At 35.0% G+C, this 26,732-nt stretch overlaps 1 protein-coding gene across 5 annotated transcripts in view; it reads right to left on the bottom strand.

Annotated features, from left to right (window-relative positions):
* The window catches only part of CDH18 (cadherin 18), a 1,036,719-nt gene that overhangs the window by 338,642 nt on the left and 671,345 nt on the right, over nt 1-26,732 (bottom strand). For all 5 annotated transcript variants that reach the window (XM_043600791.1, XM_043600792.1, XM_043600798.1 and 2 more), the window contains one exon: nt 7,197-7,680. In XM_043600791.1, the coding sequence (XP_043456726.1) occupies nt 7,197-7,424 (228 nt within the window). In that variant the 5' untranslated portion in view covers nt 7,425-7,680. The remainder of the gene's footprint in view (nt 1-7,196; nt 7,681-26,732) is intronic.

Genomic DNA, 26,732 nt, shown 5'->3' with positions numbered 1-26,732 from the left:
ATTAAATAGCTTAGCCTATAATGCACTGCTAGGTAAAAACATACAGTTCAGTCTCTTACTTTTTGTTTATGAGTTTTATTCCATTCCCTTTTATTATCAAACAATGCCATGTAAAAAAAAAAATCCACTTACAGATATCCCGGGAAATTAGAACTTCCTTTGTTTTCATACAAAAATGCTTGGGTAAAGAAATAAACTTCTATAATGTTATTCAAGTGAAAATAAAACATATATATGCAGCAGAACAATAGCTAAGCACAAGCAGTTACCATTGGAAATATATGAAGTGTATTGTGAACAGTTGTGGATTAAGACATTATTTGCAGTGGATATTTTTAATTAAATTCTACCTATTACATACACTAAATGTTCCTAATATATATTAGTGAGAGTCAATATACTTTGCAATTATAACCTGGCATATCTAAGGATATAATCTATAGGCAAATATGAGAGGTAGACTTAAAACAACCAATTTCAAGTGGCTAAGGAAACAGAAATTCAAATATATTCAGAATTATAATTTCTGGTCTCTACCATAAGCATTTCTACTTTGACACCATTTTTTATTCAATAAGTAATATTTTCTAATATGTGTGATAAACTATAGATGTTAAGGCCTAAAGAATATATTTTTTATCTACTGTCACTAATTCTGAACACCATATCCTCAAATTTCAGAAGACTCTAAGTCTAAAAATACAGCTTTAGTCAAAAACATGCTAGGAATCTCTTGTCTTTCTGATTCTAGCCATTCTGACAGGTGTAATGAGATAATGCCTTAGATGTGGCAGAGTGGCTGGAATCAAAAAGACAAGAAATGGGAAGTGTTGGCAAGGATTTGGAGAAAAGGGAACTCTCCTGCAGTGTTGGTGGGAATGTAAATTGGTGAAGCCACTGTGGAAAACAGTATGGAGGTTCCTAAAAATTAAAAATAGAATACCGGAGAGACTGTGTGGCTCAGTCACTTAAGCCTCAGACTCTTGATTTTGACTCAGGTCATGATCTCACAGTTTGTGAGACCGAGCCCTGTGTCGGGCTCTGTGCTGCCAGCTTGGGATTCCCTCTCCCTCCCCTTCTGTCCGCTTCTCTCTCTTTCAAAATAAAAACAAATGAATATTAATAAAAATAAAAATAGAATTACCATATGATCCCATAATTGCACTACTGGGTATTTACCCAAAGGAAACAAAACACTAATTCAAAAAGATATATGCACCCATATGTTTTTCAGCATTATTTATAATAGCCAGGATATGGAAGCAATTCAAGTGTCCACTGATATGATAAATGGATAAAAAAGATATGGTGTGCACACACACACACATACACACACACACACACACACACAGAAAAGTCACAGAAAAGAATGAGATCTTGCCATGAGATCTTGCAACTACATGAGTGGACCTAGAAGTTATAATGCTAAGTCAAACAAAAAGAGAAATACATCATATGATTTTACTCATATGTAAAGTTAAAAAGAAAAAAAAAAAAGAAAAAAAGAGACCAACAAGCAAATGATAAAGTGACTCTTAGATACAGAGAAAACTGGCAGTTGCCAGAGGAGAGGTAGGTGGAGAGATGTGTCAAATAAAAGAGATTAAGAGTACTCTTGTCAGGCTGGGGACTGAGTAATGCACAGAACCACTGAATCATTATACTGTACCCCTGAAACTAATATAAGTATTTAATTGTACTTCAACAAAGAAAATATATTGGGGAAAGAACAAAAAATACCAGAAATCACTGCATTAAAATAATAAATTTTTATAAAGCAGTAATTATAAATGAAGTCCAAAGACAAATGGTAACTTTGAAAAAAAAACTATTCATACCATATAACTGGCAAGAAATTATTGCACCTATTATGTAAAGAACTATTAGTATTGATAAGTTAAAGAGTCCAAGAAAACAATATAAGATTAAGAGACATGAACAGTCAGTAAAAAAAAAAAAAAAAATGTATAAATGTGCATCTTTCAAATAGGAAAAGATGATCAATTTAACTCATAATAAGATAAATGTACATAAAAAGCACACAGAGATGCTATTTTTCACCTATTATAATTGCAAAATTCCAAGTTTTACAATCCCATCTTATTGGCATTGCTATAGAGAAATTGTCACTTTTCTACATCATGGAGAGAAATGCAGAATATACTACAATACCTATGGACGGGGATCTAGTAATACCTACCCAAATTCAAGATTTATCTTTTGTTTTACTTTTTATTTATTTATTTCTGAGAGAGAGAGAGGGAGGGAGGGAGGGAGGGAGAGAGAGAGAGAGAGAGAGTGAAGGAGGGAGGGAGGGAGGGGACAAGTGGGGGAAGGGCAGAGACAAAGGGACAAGAGGGGGAGGGGCAGAGACAAAGGGGGGCAGAGTATCCCAAGTGCGCTCCATGCAGACAGCAGAGAGCCTGATGTGGGCCTCGAACCAGTGAACCATGAGACCATAACTTGAGCCGAAGGCAGCCAATTAGCCGACTGAGCCACTCAGGTGCCCCTAAACATTTATCTTTGAATCAGAATCTCACGTTTGGAAATTTTTTCCACGGATATATGTATATTAAATGTGTGTAGAAAAACATACATTATATTATTGCACGCAACAGCAATACAACAGCAACAATAAAAATGAAACCAGAGTTAATAAACATTCATTAAAATATCTACGGAGGAGTGGTCCCCAGTGTAAATGGTGAAATGAAACTTTCAAAATTCTCTCTTTCATAAAAGCAATGAGTAATGAGAAAGATTTCTGTTTCAATAATTTGAAATAATTATCACAACCATTAACATGGATATACAAGTTTATGGTTTATAGAGCACTTTCTGTGAATTACCATTTGATTGTTACAATAGCCAAGAAGATAGATAAGTATGTACAAAGATGAAATAGTCCCAGGATCTCCTAAAGTATTCACACTATGCTAGGTGCAGCAGGCATCTTAATAGGAATCCACAAACATTACCTGAAAATGCCACTAGTAAATATTTTAGATTTTGTGAGCCATACTTTCTCTGGCCACCTCTTAATACTACCACTTTTGGTTGAAAACAGCCATATCCGATACATATATGCATAAGCGTAGCTGCATTAAACACACACACACACACACACACACACACACACACACACACACAGTCATGATCTCGAAGTTCGTGGGTTCAAGCCCCACATGGAACTCTGTGCTGATGGTGCATGGAGCCTGCTTGGGATTCTGACTCCTTCTCTCTGCCCCTCTCCCATTTGTGCTTTCACTCTCTCTGTCTCTCTCTGTCTCTTTCAAAATAAAGTAATAAACTTAAAAATAAAACACATTAGTCATGGACACTGAAATTTGAATTTCATATAATTTCCATATCACAAAAATCATTTCTTATTTGTTTGTTTATTCAAAAGTGAGGATAAAGAGAGAGAGAGAGAGAGAGAGAGAGAGAGAGAGAGAGAGAGAATCTTAAGCAGGCTTCATGATCAGCACAGAGTCTGATGCGGTGCTCAACCTCACAACCCTGAGATCATGACCTGAGCTGAAATCAAATCTAACTCTGGACCAACTAGGCCACCCAGGCATACCTCACAGACATTATTTAAAAATTTTTTCCCAAAATTTAAAAATGACAACTAACAGAAAACCCAAACTTGCTTACTATGCAGGTACTACCAAAATGTGCACAGACTCAATCTGGCACACAGACTGTAGTCCAACTTACCCATGATCTAAACCATAAATAAAACTTTATAGTTGAATTAGTAACAGAACTACCAAACAACATTTCTCAGCTTCACCTCTAAGGAAATAGAAACACAGGGAATTAAAGAGACTTGCCAATCGTAATACAGATAATAAGCAAAGAAGCTGTAACTCAAATCTTTGTACTAATTATTGATATCTCATGAAGACATTGAATCTACTCCAATGACAGGTATTTATGGATGGCATAAATTTTAGACTTTGTGTGGTATCTTATATAAAATTATAGTCTCACTCATAATGGGGTTCAATATGCATTTTTCATGTAAACATCAAGTTTTTATATGATTTTTGGAAAGAAAAAACACTATTGTTTTAAAATTATATAGACATTACTATATAATTTGTTCCAGGAGAAAAGGACTTACTTTCTAACCAGTGTGCTCTAATATTTTTCTTACTCTAATCCTTCAATTATTTTTAAAATCTTTACATCTATGAGATATATAAAGGTATTTAATAATTCCTAGAGATCCAATACATGAGATATATTCATGCTAGTTATGGTATCTGATCTTTCATGGCCATTACCATCAGGAAAAATATGTATTATGAATTATCAATTATACATAAATGTATATATAATTATATGCATGTATAATGATGTGTATATATTATACATGTGTATATATGTATGTATATATATTATACATATGTATGTATATATATATGTATATATACACACATATATATGTGTATATATACACACACACACATATATATATATATATACACACACACATAATTATACTATTTACCATTAGAAATAGTCCTTTGATCATGGTCACAGCCACATATAAGCATCTTAGTAGTGAGCAATATATATTGACTACTGTCAACAAAATAAATACCTTCATATTAACTCAATCATTGATTAAAAATATTAAGAAAGTATCATAAAGATATATAAGAAGTAGGTATATAAAAACACTTAGGAGCTTAACCCTAATCAAATGTCTAATAACGTTGTTTTATAATGTGAAATATAACTGTAGTTACATACTATTATATTCAAGAGCTCAAGGATAATTTAAAATAAACTTACATAATACATCTATAAAAATACTATTTTAATGCAAAAACTCCATTGCATGAATACTAATTATTTCTAATGACAAAACTGCTGACATTTCTGTGTCAGAGAAGGTCTAAGTTCATAATTTTCAGTTCTTTGGAGGAATTCCTTTTCCTACTCATAGTAATTGTAATGATTCTATTTTTTATTCCTAAGTGCTATGAAAATACATAGCTGTTTCCATATGAATGTATTTGTAAATGCGAGACATAAATTCACTTCTTGAACAAATTAAAGTAATGGGACAACAAGTACTATTCTAAGCACATATGGATCGTTGAACTTTGCAGTCTTAAAAATCAGTTATATTTGTATTTTTATAAGGACATATATGTACATGGAGACAGGTGACTGGAAGAAATCTGTACAATTAAGTTAGAATTTCTCATAAAGGAAGAAGAGAAGAGAAAAGAAAAAAGAAAAGAAAAAAGAGAAAAGAAAAGAAAAGAAAAGAAAAGAAAAGAAAAGAAAAGAAAAGAAAAGAAAAGAAAAGAAAAGAAAAGAAAAGAAAAGAAAAGAAAGGAAAAGAAAGGAAAAGACAAGACAAGACCAAGTGAGGGGGTCAGGTCAGATAGGGAATAAGAGAACCACATCCTTGGGTATAACAATTTATATTTGTCCACCAATACTAGAAACAGTAGAACAGATACCAATTTCCACAGAACCTCTACCAGCTTGAATAGCTTCACAGACTTCTACCGCCTCCTGATGGGTAACAAGCTCTCAACCATATGCTCATTGGCACCCAGGCCCAGAAAGAATGTCTGAAATTGATCTACCTAATAAGGCTTCATCTTTTACTAGATGAGGCGACCCAAGAGGAAATGAAAGTCGCCCGATCTTTTCCTGTCCAGCAAATTTTGTTTTTTGTTTTTCACGTGGATTGATATGACAAGAAATATCCATAACAAAATATTTATAGTAATAAAATACATTTTCCTTTTTGGGTACTCCTAAAGGGGGGAGGACATTTTTTCTGTTTTTTTTTTAATTTTTCTTTTTCTCAAAGATAATAAAGAATTACAGAAAAGTATTCTGAAGTTCATAATAAAAACACGAGTTTCAAGTAATTCAATATATACGTGTATATATGTGTGTACATGTGTGTGTGTGTGTGTGTGTGTATACACACACACATAATTTTAGCACATTTGTTTTCATCTACTTTGTGGAATACTTTGTAGAAATAAATAAATGATGAAGATGAGTTGTTTCATCTCATTTTAATATGCATATAAGAAAAAGACAGAATTGTTTCAGATCTTTTCTTATGTACCACATTCTGACTCCTCAGCTCCTGCTGGCTATGGAAATACAGCTGCAACCCAGTCCCTGTTGGATCAGGGGCGAAGCAGATGGTTTGTGATCCTGTACTGCCTACACATTAGGGAAGCACTATGGCTTGGATCTTGGATGCAGTAGTATTTTTTTTTTTTTTTAGTACTAACAGTGTTAAAGTGAAAATAAATAGTCAAGCAGGGAGATGAAATTCACTGAGCCTGCAGTCATGGAGATTCTACTGCTGTGCTTACTGTTTCTCCCAGAGGTACTGAGTAAACTAAGTGGCTGCTTCCAAGGATCGGTAATTCATCAGAAGGTCTCTCCACCTCCTGCTCTATTCTCTACCCTGGAGCCTGCATGACGCATGGTGAAGCTGTCCCCAATTAGTGAACACACAATCTCCTGATTGGTTTGGTAAACCATTAAACTGTCTTGTCACGAGAAAGGGAATGTGGTCTAAAGTTATGACTATTTTACCAACTTCACTCTTTCGGAATTTTAACAAAACCTATACATCCTGTGGACATTTAATCTATATTTAAAATATATCAGCATTTTTATGGAAATTAATATGGGGAATTGAAAAAACATCCATGTGCTTTTAAAAGATGGCTTAGATCCAAATACAATCGCTGTGACAATTAACAAAAATATATTAGATGCCATGAAATATAATAGATGCACATTGTTTCATGTGCATTAGCTATAGATTGAAAAATATAAATACCAATGCACCAGTAAATGGCTTTGTGAATTATAATATACCTTCATGATAATAAAGACAAAATCACTCAATTATGTGTTCAATTCAGTGTTTCTACTTTACACAAAAGAATGTAAAGACTCATACGGTGGTGAAGAACATTCAGTTCAACATGTATGGACCAATGTTTAGGGAGATGTGACATGACTGATACACTTTATTTTTTTCGATCATGATTTTGAACCATCCTTTATAAGTAATACCATTATATAGCATATTTCCCTCTACTTTCTATGTCTTTTCAAATCCAACTCAACTCTACCCTCATCTTATCATAATTTCCTAGAATAGGAAAAACAAACAAACAAAAACTTACTTTTCCGACATATTGTGGATCGGGTCCCATATGTTCTTCTAAAACAAAGAACTGATTCCAAACCCATCCCCTTTTGGGACGATGGTGGACTTCGGTTTCACCTTCAATGTGTTTGGTCTGGTTTCTGGTCACCTTGATGGAGCTGTGGTGAGCAGTTCCATAACACCTCTGCACAAAACAGAGACACACGAGGACTGGACAGATACAAGATGTGCTCGTAATTTTCATTGTAAGATAGCTTTCCAGTTCACCGTCTTCTTTCTTTTCTTTGTCAGTTATAAATGCTTAGTGTGCATTCAAGAGAGAAGCCAGAGCATCTTTTGGAAGGACAGTCCAAAGTAAATTGTTTAGCGTGTCCATGATTTAACTGCCCATCAGGGAAAGCTCAGACTACATTTACATCCTGAAACACTTGGAGAATCAAATCTGTAGTTGTCTGATTCCAAATCTTCACAGTAAGTGAACACAGGCAACCATTTTCTACCTAATGGATAGAGAGAAAATTATATATATTACAAAACATGGTAGCTTTAAGTATTTTCTCTGAATGCAAATTATACTATTTTGTAGGATGATGCTGATGTGTAAAGAATACATACAAATTCTTTTTGCAATTCACACAAACATGCATACATATAGTCATGCATAAACTTGTATCCTGCATACATTTTTACAAGGATCTTCTTATCTTTACTGTTAATTCTCAATACTTAAAAACAAATTAATATATATTTATATGTATTTCTTTGTAAATATATATATATTACTTTTAAAAGAATGTATATATTTGAATATTTGTGCATATATATATGCATATTTGTATATTTATATATTTATGTGTGTATCAAATCCTTGGAAACAACAGAAATGCAGTCCTAGGGACTGCAGAAATGCTCAGAAACCGACCATGAAAATGTGCACATTTGCTATATGATCTCTTCCAATATATGATCCATTAGGCACTCCTTACTACATGCAAATTTTTGTTTTTGTGTTTATTTTATTTTTGTTAAATGTGATGCAAAATCACAACACATACATGGATTACCTGCTCCATGTGACTCACTGAACTTCACCAAAATACTCAAAATACTTTAGGGTTGAAAAACTGTCACAGATCATTAAAGCAATCAAGTAGGTAGGTACTTGAACTGCTTAGCAAGCACAAGAGGCAAAAATAAAGCAGAGCAGATAGAAAGATGGCTGAAAAAAAAAGTATGCAACTTAAACTCAGTCCATACATGGGGATCAGACTGGCACGGCTGTGTATGAGCGAGAGAGCTTCAATTGGCTGAAGCATAGTTTGCGTGGATTTTGATAGTCCTACAGATAATACTCTAGGGTGTGGTCTTCACATATAGGCAAGACAGATTGTAAGCTTGGGGATGACATTACCCACAATTCTAGCAGCTATGTAAAGAAAGGTAAAAGGAACCAAAGAATGGTAGCAAAAAGATCAGGGGAAAATGCTTGGATTCTCAAATAAGAAATGTCGAAGACTTGGCCTCCGATTTTAGTACAATTGGGACAATCAAGCAAAACCTACGAAATATTTCTGGAAAAAAACAGGCAGGATTTGGGAGGGGAAAAAAAAAGTTGACCCTGAAATTAGTACTTTACAAAAACATGAAATGGTGTAGCAAGTTTTGCGGTATTTTTATAAGTATGTTTCAGTAGGTATTTGGAAGGAAACATGGATTCAAGGTTATGGCTGTTCTATCTAGAAAAATATTAGATGCATAACTCTCATTTCATAAAGCTCACCCCTGTATATCAACACAAACTGAAATGTAGAGCTGAATCGATTGTAAAGTAGCTGACTTATCAATATAAAGACTTAATAAATTGAATATAAACAATTAGCCATAGCATAATTCTTTCACACAACTGAAAAAAAGTTTCTATCGAGTAGGGAATGTGAAACATCTCACATGAGACTCAGAATACGGTACTCTTCTCTATCAATACCTCTTCCCATACATTTGGGTAATGATAATGCTCATTTACCAGTTGTTCAAGGATTGTATAGGATTAGAACTAGGATTTCATTTTCATTATCTAGTGAATATAACTTGAAGTTGATAATATTCTCTGAAAGCAAAGATGTATTTTTCACTGATTTAAATTAAAATGACTCAAAATCTCTAACATAGTTTTTTTTTTTTTTTTTAAATACCATTATAGCTCCAGCATGGTGAGAGAACTGGAAAGAAAGTAAAAATAAATAAATAAATAAATAAATAAATAAATAAATAAATAAATAAATAAAATAAAAAAAACAGATTTACTTTTTTTTTCCAACTATGTACTTATAGTACAAACATGAGTCATCTAAGTTTTTCAAGTCTTACTTTGCTCATTTAACTAAAATTTGTGGCTTTGAATCATTGATTTTAATATTCTTTCCAGTCTAATAAATTATTAAAGACTCTTCATTTTCAAGTCACAGACTTCAGAAAAGAAACTTTAGTCTTTCTTCTTAGAAGGCAAATTGATGAATATATAGAAGGTGTTATCTTAATAATTTCACACCATTTGGTGTGATTTCTAAATGAAATTAACATCTTTGCCCTTTATGCTAAGTTGTTTAACCAAGCATAATTCATGAGCGAAAGTGAAGAAAGTGTTTTTTGTAATGCATTATAGATATGTAGAATGAGTGTGTTCTTTAAAATAATGATCTAGTCTGGCATTCCAAAAATATATAGATGTATTTTAATCTATATATGTATCTTTAGAATCTTCACTGTGATAATTACAAAGTGATAAATAAGGCTCTGTGGAGTGAAAGAACAAATGTAAACATTACTACTGTACTTTTGCAAGTAATCTCATTTACTGTGAGAAGACAGAACTCCAAATATAAAAATCTTGTGCTATACTTCAAGAAATCCATCCCTGCATAGACTAGAAAGAATTAAAACACAAATAATAATAAAAAAAAAAAAACATTGATTGAAACTAACACTGTAGAAATATGTTGCAGACATCTGCCATTTTTTTTAAATTTTTTTTTCAACGTTTATTTATTTTTTGGGACAGAGAGAGACAGAGCATGAACGGGGGAGGGGCAGAGAGAGAGGGAGACACAGAATCGGAAACAGGCTCCAGGCTCTGAGCCATCAGCCCAGAGCCTGACGCGGGGCTCGAACTCCCGGACCGCGAGATCGTGACCTGGCTGAAGTCGGACGCTTAACCGACTGCACCACCCAGGCGCCCCACATCTGCCATTTTTTAAGTGACATTCAAACAAACACCTTACCTACCCTCATGGAAGACTCCAATATACGAGTTCTGATAAGCAGAGCCTTTTCACCTCTGAAAACTTAGGGACCTGACACTTCCTTCTTACAGCCTTTTAGTTAGAATTTATACCAATGGCACAGCCATGTTAATTATATGTTCCAATACCCTGGAACAAATGATGGATGAATGCAGAGACAGCTGAGAAATTTTTCACAGTGTTAGTGAGGTTCTCAAGGTCCAAATGTGGTGGATGTGAGTCCAACAGCCTGTGGGAGAGTCCAGGGGCAGGTGCATGAATTTAAGAGTCATTGTAGCTTTACTGTTTCAATGTGAGTACTTGACATTATTTCTTACTGTCTAACTTCCTTTGCTTCCCACTTCCCAAACCAGATTCTTCAGCCCTCACCAGTTTTGATGGTTGAAAAATACTTTCTCCAATAAATTTATTTGCTGCTTTCCATGGCCAAAGCTGCCACATGTTACTTGAAAACAAGAACCTTCTCTGACATAAAGCATTACTGTCATTCCAATAAAGACATAATTTCCAAATAATGCATTAAATGAAAAAATGTTTAATGTAGACCTCTCTCCATTGTTCTGTTACTTAAGCTAAGTGAAACAACACTGCTTCCGGAGAGTGGCCCCTTGCTTTTGTAAATACTCCCTCTTCCAAAGTGGAGTTAATAACAGTGTACTATATGAGTCAAGAGACATGACCTCAAATGTTCATCTTGTAGAACACTGTCGTATTTTGTAAGCAGTTTTTCTCTGAGCCTCACAGTTTTCATTTATGAATAAAGATTCTTAATGAATTCTCTTTGAGCATGTTCAGCTATCTAATTATTTGAATTTATGATTTAATAACTATGTATTATTTACAACTTTTCTTACTGTCACTGACTTACATCAGTCAAGATTAAATAGCCATTTACAGCTCTTCAATGCATTCCTTGATTCCTGAAGGAAGGCATTCCTTCAGAGAGCTCTGAGGAAACAACATTCTCAGAGAAATGGATTCTCACATTTCTCCCAAATGTTAATGCTTGTAACTTGTGCCTTTGACTGGATATTTTTACATTCATTCTTAACTTATAAACCTTGAACTCTAAAGAGGTCTAGAGAATGGCTTTTGTTTCTTTCTTTTTTTTTTTTAAGAAAAGCTTTCTTTGTCCTTTTTTTATTTTGAAAATGTCTTTATAAAAACCTACTCTGCTGACATTATTTCATGAATTTATCTTTCTAGTCTCCGTATGTGAGGAGTGACATGAGATATTTCATGTATTCAAAAAATCTAGAATTATAATTGCCACCAGGATCTGAATTCTAGCATTATAGGATACATGTTAGGAATTTATCTGACATTGAATAGAGCACAACTAGCTTAAAAAAGAAACTGTCAAAGAAGATAAAGTACGATAGAAAGTCCATATTTTTTGGAATTACTTTCACTGAGTTATATAAAGACATCTTGCCTGAAGAAGTAAGTACACAGCGATGGGAACATAATGCTCAATACACAGAAGGGACTTTCCAACTATCAAAACTGTAAATCTATCAGATGAGAAAATTTTTCTTTGTGTCATCTTGGAAACAATGCAACTTAATATTTTAAGAGAGAGACAGAGAGAACCAGCCCAGTGGGGCAGGGCCCATGGGAGAGGGAAAGAGAATCCCAAGCAGACTCTGCACTGTCAGCATGGGAGCCCAACATTGGACTGCATTTCACAAACCCTGAGAACATGACCTGAGCCAAAATCAAGAGTCTGAAGCTTAACCCACTGAGATACTCAGGAGCCCCAAGATTCATCATTTAAAGCTATAATACTGTCGGGCAGATTTAAATATAAGAGACTTTATATTATGTTCGAATTCTGGAGTTGCTTATATTAGGCGAAAGTTACAAATACTGAACAAGAGCCATTTTTAAGAGTAGTAAATATTTACTTAATACTTACCAATCTTTGTATCTGTGTGTGTGTCTCTGAGTGAGTATTTACCTTCAGGATGGTCTAAAATCTCAAAATTATCCTGTGGGTTGGTGATAACAGGGATAACTCCCATTGCTGGCAAGATGCATTCTCAGGTACATGTCTGATGCTGCAGCTATGGTTTCCATCATTTTTGGATCCAATGATCAAAAATATCAGCATCCTTCTCTCATTCTCTGTCTAGCTCTTGATCAATTTCTGATGACACTGACTTCTGAGGTTTTGATTTACCTTCCTGCCTTTCACTCTCCATTGTTTCAATTCTCTATTAGTTTTTGCTTTTGTTTTTTGTTTCCTCTCTCTCTCCCTCTCTCTCACTTAGTAATTCATCTGTTTAGGAGAATTACTCTTCTCAGTCTTTGTCAAATAGAGCTCTTGATGACAGTCAAAATGCAAATTCTTATAAACCACAGAGATTTATGCAGGGCTTCACCTAAGTTTGTTTCAAGTTTTATCTCTACGTTGATACCCAAATCAATATTTTCAATCTCAATCTGACCTTTTCAGGAGTCAAGGGTTTGATATAATAAACTGCATTTGCTTAAAGTATATATTTAAATATATATAAATATATTTAAAATTATATATTTGTATACAAATGTGTATACAAAATTAGATATATGTATTTAAAATTATCTCAAAATATGACTCACACTAAAATATAGTATATATATATATATATATAAATCAGAAAGCATTAACTTTTACATACTATGCTTTTCTGCTAGAATTATTAATATTGTAAATATTAATAATGATTATTAAGTTTCATGTAGAAAGTTATGAAAATAGGTTTGCACACAGGCTTTACTCCCTCACATGGCTCATTCCTCTCTCTTTGCCTTAAGAGCTTTACTCTCCAAATTTTATTCAGTAATACCTACCCTCTGAGGTCTAGACTGAAAGGTGCTTCTCCACAAAGACTTCTAGTTTTGGAAAACAATTCTCTTTGGGTCTCTTATGTTTCTGCACATCATTTGAGTGAGTGGCATTGACAGCTTGCCTGATGTCATTTTTTTTTTTCCCACAGATACATGTATAGCAAACAGCCTTGGAAGAAAGATAGAACATCCCCCTCCCTTTGGGGCAGAAAGTCTGATTGGATTACGTCTTCGTTTAGGACAAAGATTGAAGAGGTCAGCTAGCAGACCTAATATATGACTGAGGATTCCAGAATTTAGAGTTCCTTAGTCATGACCCATAGATAGTATGCGTATGGCATGCACCTGGACTGCTTCATGTTACCCCATGGGTTGTGAGGAGCAAGGGGAACTCATACCACCAATTGTGATATGGGTAATAAAGTCTTTTGTCTCTGATCCTGAGTCTTACATCTTCTATCAGCATCTATGAAACTGTGGCAGCCTAACATGTTAGATTGATAGTCAGGTAAAATCTCAAACCCATCACTTGCAAGTCTGGATACCATAGTTCAATAGAACTGTGTGCTTCTCTAAATTACCAGAGCATTATACCATCCTGTCTTACTATGACAGAAACCAGCATTCTAATTATTAATATAGGTGTCATTTCAGTTTTCCTTTATGTCAGTTCTTTGGTTTTTTTTTGTTTTTTTTTTTTTGTTTTTAGTTCTCACACCATGTCTATGTATTGCCATCTCCTGTGAGGTACCTCTCATAATGTAGCTAATAAGTAAACATTTCTTGAGTGAAGAAATAAATGAGAAATAGACGAATTAATTCAGGGTTTGTGCTCCAAGAGTAGTATTAATATATCGAATTTCAAGTTAGAATATTTAACTGTAAATTTTTTTTACAGAAAAACTTTTTAAAAGCATGCTTTGATTTGGTTAACATTATACTTTGTTTTTCACGTCAAAGACCGTCACAACCAAAGACACAAATACTGGAAAAGAAAATTATACTGTATCAATAAAACCCTGTTTTTTCGTTTAGCTCCTTTTGCACAGGAAATTAAGAAAACTATCCAAATACTGAGACATGTATGTATTAGTAAACTTTGCAATGTCATATACTATGTCATTATAAGTAACATTTTATTATTTATAGTTCAAAATACATGTATGAACATTCCTACTATGTTGAGCTAGAATAAATAAAGGAAATAAAGCAGGGACTACTATTCATGTTATAACTATTTTTTTCTGTTTCAAGACAAATTATTGTTGTTAGCTTCAAGCATATTTATATGAAATTGTTAAAAATTTTTAAATTTATTTTGAGGGAGACAGAGACATCATGAGTGGGGGAGGGTCAGAGAGAGAGAGAGAGAGGGAATCCCAAGGAGGCTTTGCACTATCAGCACAGAGCCCCGTGTGGGGCGCGAACTCACAAACTGTGAGATCATGACCCGAGCTGAAATCCAGAGTTGGATACTCAACCTACTGAGCTACCCGGGTGCCCCTATATGAAGTTTTATTTTTATATTTTATGTATTCCTGAAATCACACACATTGAAGGAAAGATAATGTCCTGAAGATATATAAGAATGTAAGATGATATTCACAGTGCTGATCTATTTGACTACAATAGGTAATATCATGAAATTACTTCCAATTTTCATGTGGCTGATTCTACCCTTCATATGTCTAGCTAAAATTACTCCAAAAATTAGAAAATGAATATAGAAGAAAATGGTGGTACCAAATGCAACCTTTCCTTACTTATCTGCTTATGTCAGAGTAACAAATAGATATTTTGAATTTCTCCATGTCTTCTCAAATTATTTCTACCTATCACACTATTTTTTTAATCTTTTTTAATGTTTATTTATTTTTGAGACAGAGAGAGAGACAGAGCTCGAAGAGGGGAAGGGCCAGAGAGAGAGGGAGAAACAGAATCGAAAGCAGGCTCCAGGCTCCGAGCTGTCAGCACAGAGCCCCATGTGGGACTTGAACTCACGAACTGTGAGATCGTGACCTGAGCCGAAGTCAGATGCTTAACCGACTGAACCACCCAGGTTCCTCCCTATCACACAATTTTTATGTTTAGTTTATATTCTTGTTAAGCACACACACACAACACTATGTATGCACATACACACAGCTAAGATGTTAGGGATTAATGAAATAACTTTCTAAAATGGTTATTCAGTTTGGTTTAAAATATCAAAAAGCACCACTGGTGCAGACTCCTAGATGTCTAAGTCACTATCTGGTTTCTATCCCCGAGCACCCTATACATCTTGCTAAGCATTAAGTCCCTGCTCTCCACTTACCCAGAATAAACACTATTATTTCCTACCCTCTCTTGTGGCTTGATATCACCTCAGCACTAAGTTCTAGCCAATGCCATATAAGCATAGTTTTATCTTTCAACTTCCTGGGAAATTTCCTTAGATTCTTGACATGGGTTTTATCTATTCTTTCCCCTTCAGCCTGCCACTTGAATACTGAATGTGATGGTTACACCTCCCTTTTGGACCAAGAGAATGAGTGCCATAGCCTGGAGATAAGAGAAGCCATGCAACTTTATCCCAGAGAACATTGTAGAGTGGAGCCTCCATATAAGCCCCAAGCTGCCTTCCTCTGAGCTCAGTTAACAGAGAAAATGTCAGACTTTTTTTTAATGCTACACCTCTTTTGTGTTTGTTACTCAGAGCTGAATTTAGCCCTAATATAATGATCATTGAACTGCAGTAGTATATTCTCCAGCCTTTGGATTTCAGGACAGGGGCTGGGATATAGGATATAAAGTACAGAGGAAAGAGAAAACAGGAAAGGAAAATCAGGAGAGGGGGCAATGGCAAGATGATGGATGACACTCTATTCTAACTTCCAGAGGACTTATTTTTGGTGACAGTTTTTTCTGCATCTTTTATCACAAATATTAAAATCTTGCTTTTCTCTTTTTCCTCTAAAGCAAGAAACTGTATCTCATGCTGTATCTGCGTCATTCTTGCACACAGCACTAGGCAATGCAAATGGAAGGACTGATCCTTGTCCAAGGTCTCCTTCAACACCTCTGCCTTTGAAGTCTGTCCTCTATCCGAATATAATCTCAACTCTCTGCTCGAAACTGCCTCATCCCTTTGCATCACCTCTAGGATAGAATCAAAACACTTTCAGGTGAGATTCATGGTTTTTCAATATTTGGTACCTTCCCGCTTACCCCCTCACCCTCAGTGTCTGCCCAGAAAACACCTACTCGCATTCGATCATGCTGTCTTCTGACAATGCTGTGTTCTTACTAGTCTTTGTGCCTTTGTGCAAGCTGTTTCTTCTCAGTGAAAAGCCCATTCCTCTGTTTTAATGATCTGCAAATCACCAGTCCCCCAAGTCAGTCTTCAGAGCCTATCCACTCAGTTCTAATGGTCCCCTGTTCTATTGTCATGAGGGAGTTCAGAATAAGCCACCTCAAAATATGTCACTCTAGCATAGATTATTTCAAGTTAAAGTCACTTGAAAAGCACCAGATGCAAAAGGGCACTCTGAGCTTCCCCAAAGCAGGAGATAATATCCCCATGTGAAAGAAGCCCTCCCTATAGCAGAAGGAAGCAAACATTTCTCAGCACCAAGGATGGGAAGTTGAGGTCAAGACACATCTGTAAAAACAAGCCTTGCTAAACTAACTCTTATCTTTCTAGACACATCCCTCTACCCAATTAACTAAATAGCCCAAGGCCCTTTGCCTTGTTACATTTTCACAATTTACTACTCTTGGTCCAGCCCATCAAATAAGGGTCTGGTTCTAACAGGTTTTTGGGGTTTTTTTTTCTTTCATTTTTTATTTCCTTATATAGGCTCCTATGTCACATAAAAGTTATATTAAATGAATTTATATGTTTTCCTCTTGTTAATGTGTGTGTGTGTTTTTGTTTTTGTTTTTTTTGTTTTTTGTTTTTTGTTTTTTGTTTTTTTTGAGAGAGAGAGAGAGTTAAATAGAAAGTTTGAGGGAAGGGCAGAGCAGGAGGGAAAGAGAATCCCAAGCAGGCTCCTACTGTCAGCAAGAAGCCCGACATGGGGCTCAAACTCATGAACCATGAGATCATGACCTGGGCCGAAATCAAGAGTCAGATGGCCTGACTGAGCCACCCAGGCGCTCTTTTTTGTTTTTTTTTTTTGAGTAATCATTTCTCAAGTAAAATGTCTTACCTTCCGTATAAAAAGCAGGCATATGATTCTCCCTCTTTTGGGGTATTTCAGTTTCCTTAATTTACAAGGAAGTTTGTTGGCTTAATTAAAATGTAACATGGAACATCATTCTTATTTGGATCGAAACTAAGTGTTCATTTTTTTTATGCCATATAGGTACCAAAGTTTTATGTAAACTATTGAGTCAAACCATCCTTGAATTTAAAACTGTGTTAGAGATTTCCTTAGAAAATGTAAATCTATAAGGAGCCATAGCATTGTTTATCGTTAAGCAATATACTTGTGAATTTTAATGAGAGATTTTGATAAAAAAGTCCTAAGCAGAAAAAGACGTGTAGCATTTTTATAAATATACTTAAAATACTACGTTCAAATTGTCTGATGTTTGACAGAACTTTGTATTTCTACTCAGGGTCACATTCACCCTTTACCGTTACAAGCATGCTCTTACCAATACAGCCGACTCTCTCACATCACATTGTAAGTTTGTTAGATCTACGTGGCCACACATTAATGCTAAGGATATTCCATTACACGCTATCTGCAGGATGAAGACAAATAGATACGTGCATGGTGTCGACACTGCTTCATGATCTACAACCTGGAATGGTTCTCAGTGTTTTTTGTTTTGTTTTGTTTCTGTTTCTGTTTTATCCAATTGCATCACATAAACCGTGTTGTCAGTACAGTTTTTCCCACCACTCTACATGGGTTAGGCACTTCTCTGCACCCACAGAGCCCTGTAAACAGAGTTTTATTTTGCCCTGTAAACTTTTACTACGTATTGTGTTTTCTCAAACAGGATTAGGTCACTTAGCATAATGTCTTTAAGATTCATCCATGTTGTAGCATATAAAAAATTTTCTTTCTTTCTTATGGATGAATGATACTCCAGTGTGTGTGTGTGTGTGTGTGTGTGTGTGTGTGTCCTACATCATCTTTATCCATACATCTATCAATGGACTTTTAAGTTTGTTGCACCTCTTGGCTGCTGTACATAATGCTGTAATGAACATCAAGTGCAGATATCCCTTCAAGGTCCTGTTTCCATTTCCTTTGAAAATATTCCAAGATGTCAGATTGCTGAATCACATGGTAGTTCTATTTTAATTTTTGGAACTTTCATACTCTTCTCCATAGTGGCTATACCCTCTTACATTCCCACCAATGGTACATAAGAGATTTCTTTTTCCATGTCCTTGCCAACACTTGTTATTTCTTGTCTTTTTAATAACAGCCATTCTGGAGCACCTGGGTGGCTCAGTCAATTAAGTGTCCAACTTCAGCTCAGGTCATGAGCTTGCAGTCCATGAGTTCAAGCCCTGTATCAGGCTGTGTGCTGACAGCTCAGAGCCTGGAGCTGCTTCCAATTCTGTGTCTTCGTCTCTTTCTGCCCCTCCCCTGCTTATACTCTGTCTCTCTTTCAAAAATAAACAGTAATTAAAAAAAGTAATAGCCATTTTAACAGGTAAGAGGTAATATCTCATTGTGGTTTTGATTTGCATTTCCCCGATTAGTGCTGTTGAGCACATTTTCATGTACTTGTTGGCCATCTGTATGCCTTTTTTAGAAATAGATCTATTAACTATTCAGATCCTCTGCCCATGTTCAATCTGTTTCTTTGCTTTGCTAGACTTAATTGAGTTGCTTATACATTTTGGATATTAATTCCTTACTAGATATATGATTTGCAAATATTTTTTATCATTCTTTTTGTGTCTTTTCATTTTGTTGAAGGTTTCCTTTGCTGTGCTGAAATATTTTAGTTTGATGTAACCCTAGTATTTTTGCTTGTATTGTCTTTACTTTTGGTGTCAAATCCAATAAATTATTATCAAGATCAATGTCAAGGAGCTTACTACCTCTGTTTTATTTTTGGAATTTTGCAGTTTGGGGTCTTACATTTAAGTATTTAATACATTTTGAGCTAACTTTTGTGTATGGTGTAAGACAAAGTTCTAACATTATTCATTTGCATGTGGATATCAATTTTCCCAGGTAAATGCACTGAAGAAAGATCTTTTCACCACTGTGTATTCTTGGCACTCGTGATTATTTGTTGAGTTTATTTATGGGCTCTTGATTCTTTTCCATTAATTTGTGTGTCTGTTTTTATCCAAGTAATGTGCTATTTTGATTAGTGTTGTTTTGTAATATGTTTTGAAATCAGGAAATGTGATGCCTTTAGCCTTGTTCTTTCTCAAGATTGTTTGATTTTTAAGGTGTTTTTTTTTTCTTTCTTTCTTTTTGGTTCCATATTGATTTTAGGATTTTTTCTCTTCATGTAAAATGTCATTGCGACTTTGCTGAGGGTTGCTTGCAATAAGTCTGCAGATCACTTTGGGTGGTATGGGCATTTTAGTAATATTCAGTCTCCAATGAATGAGCATGGAATGTATCTCTAATTTGTGGTTTCAATTTCTTCCACCAGTATTTTGTAGTTTTCAGTGCACAAGTTTTATCTCCTTGATTAAGTTTATTCCTGCAGTATTATTTTTGATGCTATTGTAAATGGATTTGATTGTTTTCTTAATTTCCTTTCTGGATTGCTGACAGTGCACGAGAATGCAACTAATTTTTTATGTTGGTTTTATATCTTGCAGCTTTGTTGAATTTGTTCAGTAGTTCTAAGTGCTTGTGTATGGGAGGATCTGTAGGTTTTTCTATATATAAGATCACGTAAGCTGTGATTAGATATAATTTTATTTTTCCTTTATAATTTGGGTGACTTTTATATCTTTTTCTTGCCTAGTTGCTCTGAGTAGGACTTCTATTGGTATGTTAAATAGAAGTGGTAAGAGTGGGCATTATTGCTGGGCCCTGACAGCATTCTGAGACAGAAGAGTCACAGTCCCAGCACCTGGGAATTGACCTAAAAATTACGAGAATGTTGGGCATATTGCCCAGTCTTTTCTTTCTCAGGGAGATGCTGGAAGCTTAGAGTTTCCTCCCAATTGCATGGTACTGTTCCAGGGGTAGGGATTATGGTCAGAAGGTACCACAAGTATTCCTACTACTTTTGATGTACTTGCTTTCACACTTGCCTGAGGTCCAGAAGCATCATAACTGGATTCTAGATTTCTCATAATAAGAATCTGCCTATGTATGCTTGTTGAATGAGTGTCTTCATGTGAGGAAGTAGGGTCTGGAACTTCCTATCCTGCCATCTTACTGACATCACTCAGGACATTTAACTTTATATGAAATGAGTAGACACTGGAGAGTTTTGAGGAGTGTATAACATAAACTGAATTAAAAGAACACTCTAATATCCATGGAAAGAATGGAACATGAGGGACCAATTGAGCTAAATGAAGAACAGGTTTCAACAGTATTTTATAAGTGCGAGTGAGAGATAATGGTAGCTAAATATAAGGCCCTACCATAGGAAGGAGAAAGAGTTAGTGTGTGTGTGTGTGTGTGTGTGTGTGTGTGTGTGCGCGCGTGTATAGCTACACACGCGCCCACACACACACACACACAAAGACTATGTGTTATACTTCATGATGTTTGGATTGCAAGGCAGAACATTCAAAAAGAATCATAAGAGGTAAAGATTAACAGGGCAAGAATGTAGGGTTCTATTTTTGGTTAGTAAATGTGTGCTACCTCTAAGGCATCTGAAAGGAAATGTCGAATGAGCAGTCACCTAAACGAGAGCTCAGTGGAGAAGTCAGGAAAAAATGGCATTAGCATGAGAGCAAAATACTGAAGTCACTTAAAGCCATTGGCTAATAAGATCACGTTGGAAGCAACTGAAGTTGGAAAGAGTGTAGGGCATAGGGCTCAGTATTGGGCATTCAGTATTTAGAACTAAAAGTAAAGGATTAGGAGCCTGTAAAAGAAATAGAGGAAAGGTGTGATTTGGTGGCAGTGGTACACATAGGTGGCAGGTGAGGTATCATGGAAGCCTACTGCACAAATATTTTAGAGGGGAGACGATTGCACAAGCACTTACATCACTGTATTTATTAATAAAAGACCCAGATACCATTAACCTACTTCTTACACTGAATTTGTTTGTAAATAGAGTACAGAAATGAACTGTTTTGTTTTTTTTTAAGAAATGAACATTTTAAACATACATGCTACATGATATACAATGGACTGTGTCTTTAAAGCCATTATCTTATTTAACTAATTTTATGATCTTTTTCTACTTGAAGATACTAAGACTCAAAGCATTGAAATAGCTTGCCTAAAAGTTGAGATATGAAGACAGTTCTATTTGAGTTCAGTGTCTTTCTCCAACAGTAGCTTTAAATAGACATGAGCTTGAGTCATTACGCCTCTCTCTCCTTGTTATTGGTCCTTGAGATGTGAGATATTTAACATCTGAAAACTTTTAGTTCCGTATGTTGGATGATATGATAGTGGGAGCGATAACCCGTAAATTTTAGTTAGTATTAGAAGAGCCAAAAGAAGATAAAGTACTCTTTCTGCTTCATAATAAGCCCTTGAAATGTGGTAGTAATATTTTGTTATATGGATATCTCACTTTAGAATTTAATTCCTATTTATTTTTATTACACGTTACATTTTTTTCTATACCCACAATTTAAAGATAAAGATAGGGAAGACAATTCATTTATTATATCTAGTGAACTATTATAAAATTTAAAAAGCAACTGGATGCACTATGATAATCAATTATATACAATGTTTAGGATAAATGTGATTTTTCTCACACACTAACATTATCTATCTTTCCAACTCAGCTTAGAAAAAAACAGAGTCATACATATTCAGATGTATTCTAATAGCTTCAATGAGATAAGGAACTTACAGTATAAATGAGTCTGATTCTCTTCTCCTGGCAAACCAGGTTAAACTCTAGGAACAACTTCTACATACCTAAGGGTTTTTAAATGAAAGGATAATTTTCTTTTGTGATGTTGACTTATGATAAATAAAAAGGACATGTGGAAATTACAGAGCATCTCTCCATCTATTTTGCTATCAGTCTCTCAGATCTAAAAAAAGAAAGTTAATTCTAATATTTTTAAGATATTAGAACTTTTTGAGATATTAATAAAATGAGACATTAAATATCTAATGTTTTAGGGAGCTTAGGAAGTAAAGGGTTTTACTTTTAATATCCTAAAACTCATTGAATTTTTATTTGCAATTTGCTGTATATATTTCCAGTTATTGCATTATCCTATTTGTGCTTTTATAGCTTTTAGCAATTAGAGAATAAAGTAGGTAATATGTTTGCATAATATAATCATTCAAAAGACCGAATATAAAATAGGGTCTCCCGGTGGTAATAAAGTCCCTGTGGACAGGCTACTAAAGTATAACTTTGTTGAATCGTGTGGAAACAAAACAACAAAAATTTGTAATGTCCTCCAGAGTATTATTAGATAACATGTTGCTATGTTTACATAGGGAATTTGCCACATTGTTAATATAATAGCTACTTTGTGGTCCTATAGAGGTTTTTAGCTGATATACCTTTATTGGGAATATTCAAAAGGTGTTTATATCCAGTTTCCAAATAATTAAAAGTATATTCATAGGTCTAGATTTTTATCCTGAGAACATTTATTATTATGATGACTTTATATTATTTGCTTTTATTATAAAAGGGCTTACCTACTCATGGTAAGAAAACAAATAAATAAAAAAACAATACAATTGGACATAAAGTGAAAAGCAAAAATAATTTTCTTCCTCTAACACTGAGTTCTACTTTCCATATATGCACAGTGCTGAAGATATGCACACATAGTATTGAAGATAAACTATAAAAAATAATAGCTATATCAACAAACAGAAGATAAATGGGGAATGCTTAATTAATACATTTTTTCCACTAATGAAGTCATATTGTGTTAGTATTTTGGAATTGCTTCTTGCCATAATAATAAGTGCATTTTATGTTTACTATAGACCCAACTTGTTATTTTTAACTACTACACATCACACAATTGCAAGAGTGTACACAATTTCAATATTCAAAAAATCCTATTAATGACCATATGGACATGATATGCTTGAAAAGCAGAAACTCAAATTAGTAGACAGCAATCCTCTTTTGTTTCAAAAAGACTGATTCAAAATCTGTGAGTTTAAGTCAAAAAGAAAACCACACCTTTGGTTTATTGGCTGACAGAATGTTCTATGAAACCTGATTTGTGAAAAAAAAAAAAAAGGCAGCCTAAAGTAATAGGTCTTTATTATATTGGTTTTGTACATGTAGATAATTAATCCCACTTAAGATGTAGTTAAATAGGAAAAAAAAAATGTTCACAATATTTCACCCACATTATGTTAAATTTGTAAATGATCAAAATAGAGAACAAGTTATTCGTTACACACCTTGTCTTTCCTAGAGAGACTATATCGATTAGCCAGATGGTAGACTTGAAAATCAAGGTTTTGGAATCAGGCTGATCTAAGTTTGAGTCTGGCTCTGTCCCTCGGCACTGGTAAAGTGGGTTATCTGAGCAAGCTAACTTCTGCTACACTGAGTTTGAAACAAGCATAACAACACTCTTCAGTATAATGCAAAAATTATTATATGAGAAAATATCTCTAAGAGCCTGGCCTACATAAATCTCTCAAATGTAATTACTAATAATAATATCATTATTACCGGTAAAACAGTGAGCATTCTATTATTTCCTTTGGGGAGGGCAACCAAACAGTTTTAAGACATCTGCCTATAGGGATGGACCGTGTGGATTCACACGTGAACACGTACATCCAAACACAACAGCCATGAGGTCCTAAAGTTCTTTGGTTTCATGTCTGCTCTAATACCTATACTGAAACCCATGTAGTCTGTATCTCTATGTCCCATTATCCGTCCTAGGATTCAACCTTTTGTATTTATCACAGACAGCGCAAGCCATGATAGACCACAATAATGCTGCTTTGGTGGTGTATCAGAGAGGTCAGAGATGAAGATTCTTGCATTTCATAAGTAACCAATCTGGATAACTATAGTAGTAGCTACAGAAAACAGAGGTCCTTTTTTGTCCCCATTGAAAATTACTGACTTGCCTTGTACATTTGTGAAAACTGATGCCCTATCCCTCATACAATAGCTAATTTTAAAAGTGAGAATTTTAATAATGGTTCCCATAGAAGCATCTGGGCCAACCCGAATATGTGTGTTCTTGTCCAATAATCAATGGCAACTGGCCTTGAAGACTATTAATAACTCAACTTTTAAACAGAATCCCCACAGAATTATCTGATATAAAACTCAATGTGCACATAAACATTACTTTCATACCGTACTGACTTTCACTGAAAAGCAGGGAGTACAAAAACACGATTGAGGAAAGACGACAAACCAACAAACAAAATTACCAATGTCTTTTCCCATAAAACTATGAGAGGCTAATGTGTGAATCTGCTGGGGCTATTATAACCAAATATCATAGGCTAGGTGGCTTAACCAACAGAAGCCCAAGACCAAGAATCTACTGATTCAGTTTCTGGTACAGGCTCTCTTCCTAGTCTGTAGTCTGCTGCCTTCTCCATATGCCTCACATCCCCTTTCCCGGTTTCGTGCACACAAGGAGAGAGTGAGAGAGAACAGCTTTCTGGTATCTTTTTTTCATATAAGTACAGTAAACCTATAAGGTCAGGCTCCTATACTTATGGCCTCGTTTAACCTTAATTAGTTCCTTAGATGCCCACCCCCAAATACAGACACACTGGGGATTAAGGCTTCATCATATGAATTTGAGGAAACACATTTAGTCTCTAACAACAAATAATCCCTAGAATCTATATGTAAGAGCTTCCAAAACCTATAGAGATGAGCTAAAGTAAATTCCATATGCTATATGGAAAGGAATGGAGGCAAAGAACATTGAAAGAGATGTCAAAAGCATGTGGATTCATTAACAGTAAATGTCAGCAAAAATAAACTATGTGAGAATGAATATACACACCCAGGTGAAAAACCTTATCTGCAGTTGATTATTGGGTGGAAGGAAGGTGTCAGGTTGGTTGAAAAACCTCCCTGGACTCAGTATAATTTAGAAAAAAATCAGAGAAGGCAAGACTGCACCTAGTCACACACACACACACACACACACACACACACACACACACACACACACACCCCAGATTTCCTAAAATCCATCTGTGTCTGGAAAGAGATGAAGATTCTTGCATTTCATAAGCAACCAATCTGGATAACTATAGTAGTAGCTACAGAAAAGTACTAGGCTGCAATATGGGAGACTTTTTTTCCACTCATGAAATCATAAAAGACAAGACTGTTAAAAACCAATTCATAAAAACTGAAAATGTCTACGTGGCATAATCATGGTAAGCAAAGCAAGCAAACTGTTCAATAATCTTATTCCCTCACCCCAAATTGGGCAAAGTACATAATGAACAATTCATGGAGAACATAACAAGGCTTTTAAATGTATTAGGACAATCATCAATCTCATCATAGGAAACATAGAGATTAAAACTACTTGACATTGGAGAGCCTGGTTGACTCAATCAGTTGAGCATCCAACTTCGGCTCAGGTCATAATCTCAGTTTGTGAGTTTGAGCCCCATATCAGGCTGTCTGCTGTCAGGTCAGAGACTGCTTCAGATCCTCTACCCATCTCTCTCTCTCTCTGCCCCTCCCCTGCTCGCTCTCTCTCTCTCTCTCTCAAATATAAATGAACATAAAAAAAAGCACTGCATTGATATCTAATTCTCACACAATAGACTGTAAAAACTCCAAAGGTTTGCTAACTCATTTGCAAGACTGTGGGAGGAGGTATGCAGTTTTAAATATAGCTTATGGCTATGTAAAATAGGTCAGTCCCCTTGAGGACAATTTGTCAATTGCTACAAAAATCGCAAAACTTATATTGTTCGATTAATAAATTCTACTTTAGTGAGCTGTCCTACAGACTGTTAAGATATTTCATTTAAAATTGAAAACAAAAATAAAAGGCAGTCAGCCTACTCTTTTCCTGTCCTGTGAGGATCTTTTTCCTATAGGAATTTCATACACAGGAAACAATCTATGTACAATTCACACAGTGTATAAATTTCACACGACAAATTACAGTATCTCCCATTTGAGGAAGATTGGAAACCAGGAAGAACACACTGGAAAGAAAGGAGGCATTCACCTGCATATATTTCATTTTCCATTTGTTTTAATTATCTAAAAATTTGACACATTTTGAAATAAGAATGGTTGGTGCCTCCCTACACTTCTGCTCACACATCCACGTGTGTAAATAATTCTAG

The sequence above is a fragment of the Prionailurus bengalensis genome, chromosome A1 (assembly GCF_016509475.1).
Source record: "Prionailurus bengalensis isolate Pbe53 chromosome A1, Fcat_Pben_1.1_paternal_pri, whole genome shotgun sequence".
NCBI classification, from domain to species: domain Eukaryota; kingdom Metazoa; phylum Chordata; class Mammalia; order Carnivora; family Felidae; genus Prionailurus; species Prionailurus bengalensis.
Note: the sequence above shows the minus strand (reverse complement) of the source record. Positions and strands in the feature narration are given on the sequence as shown.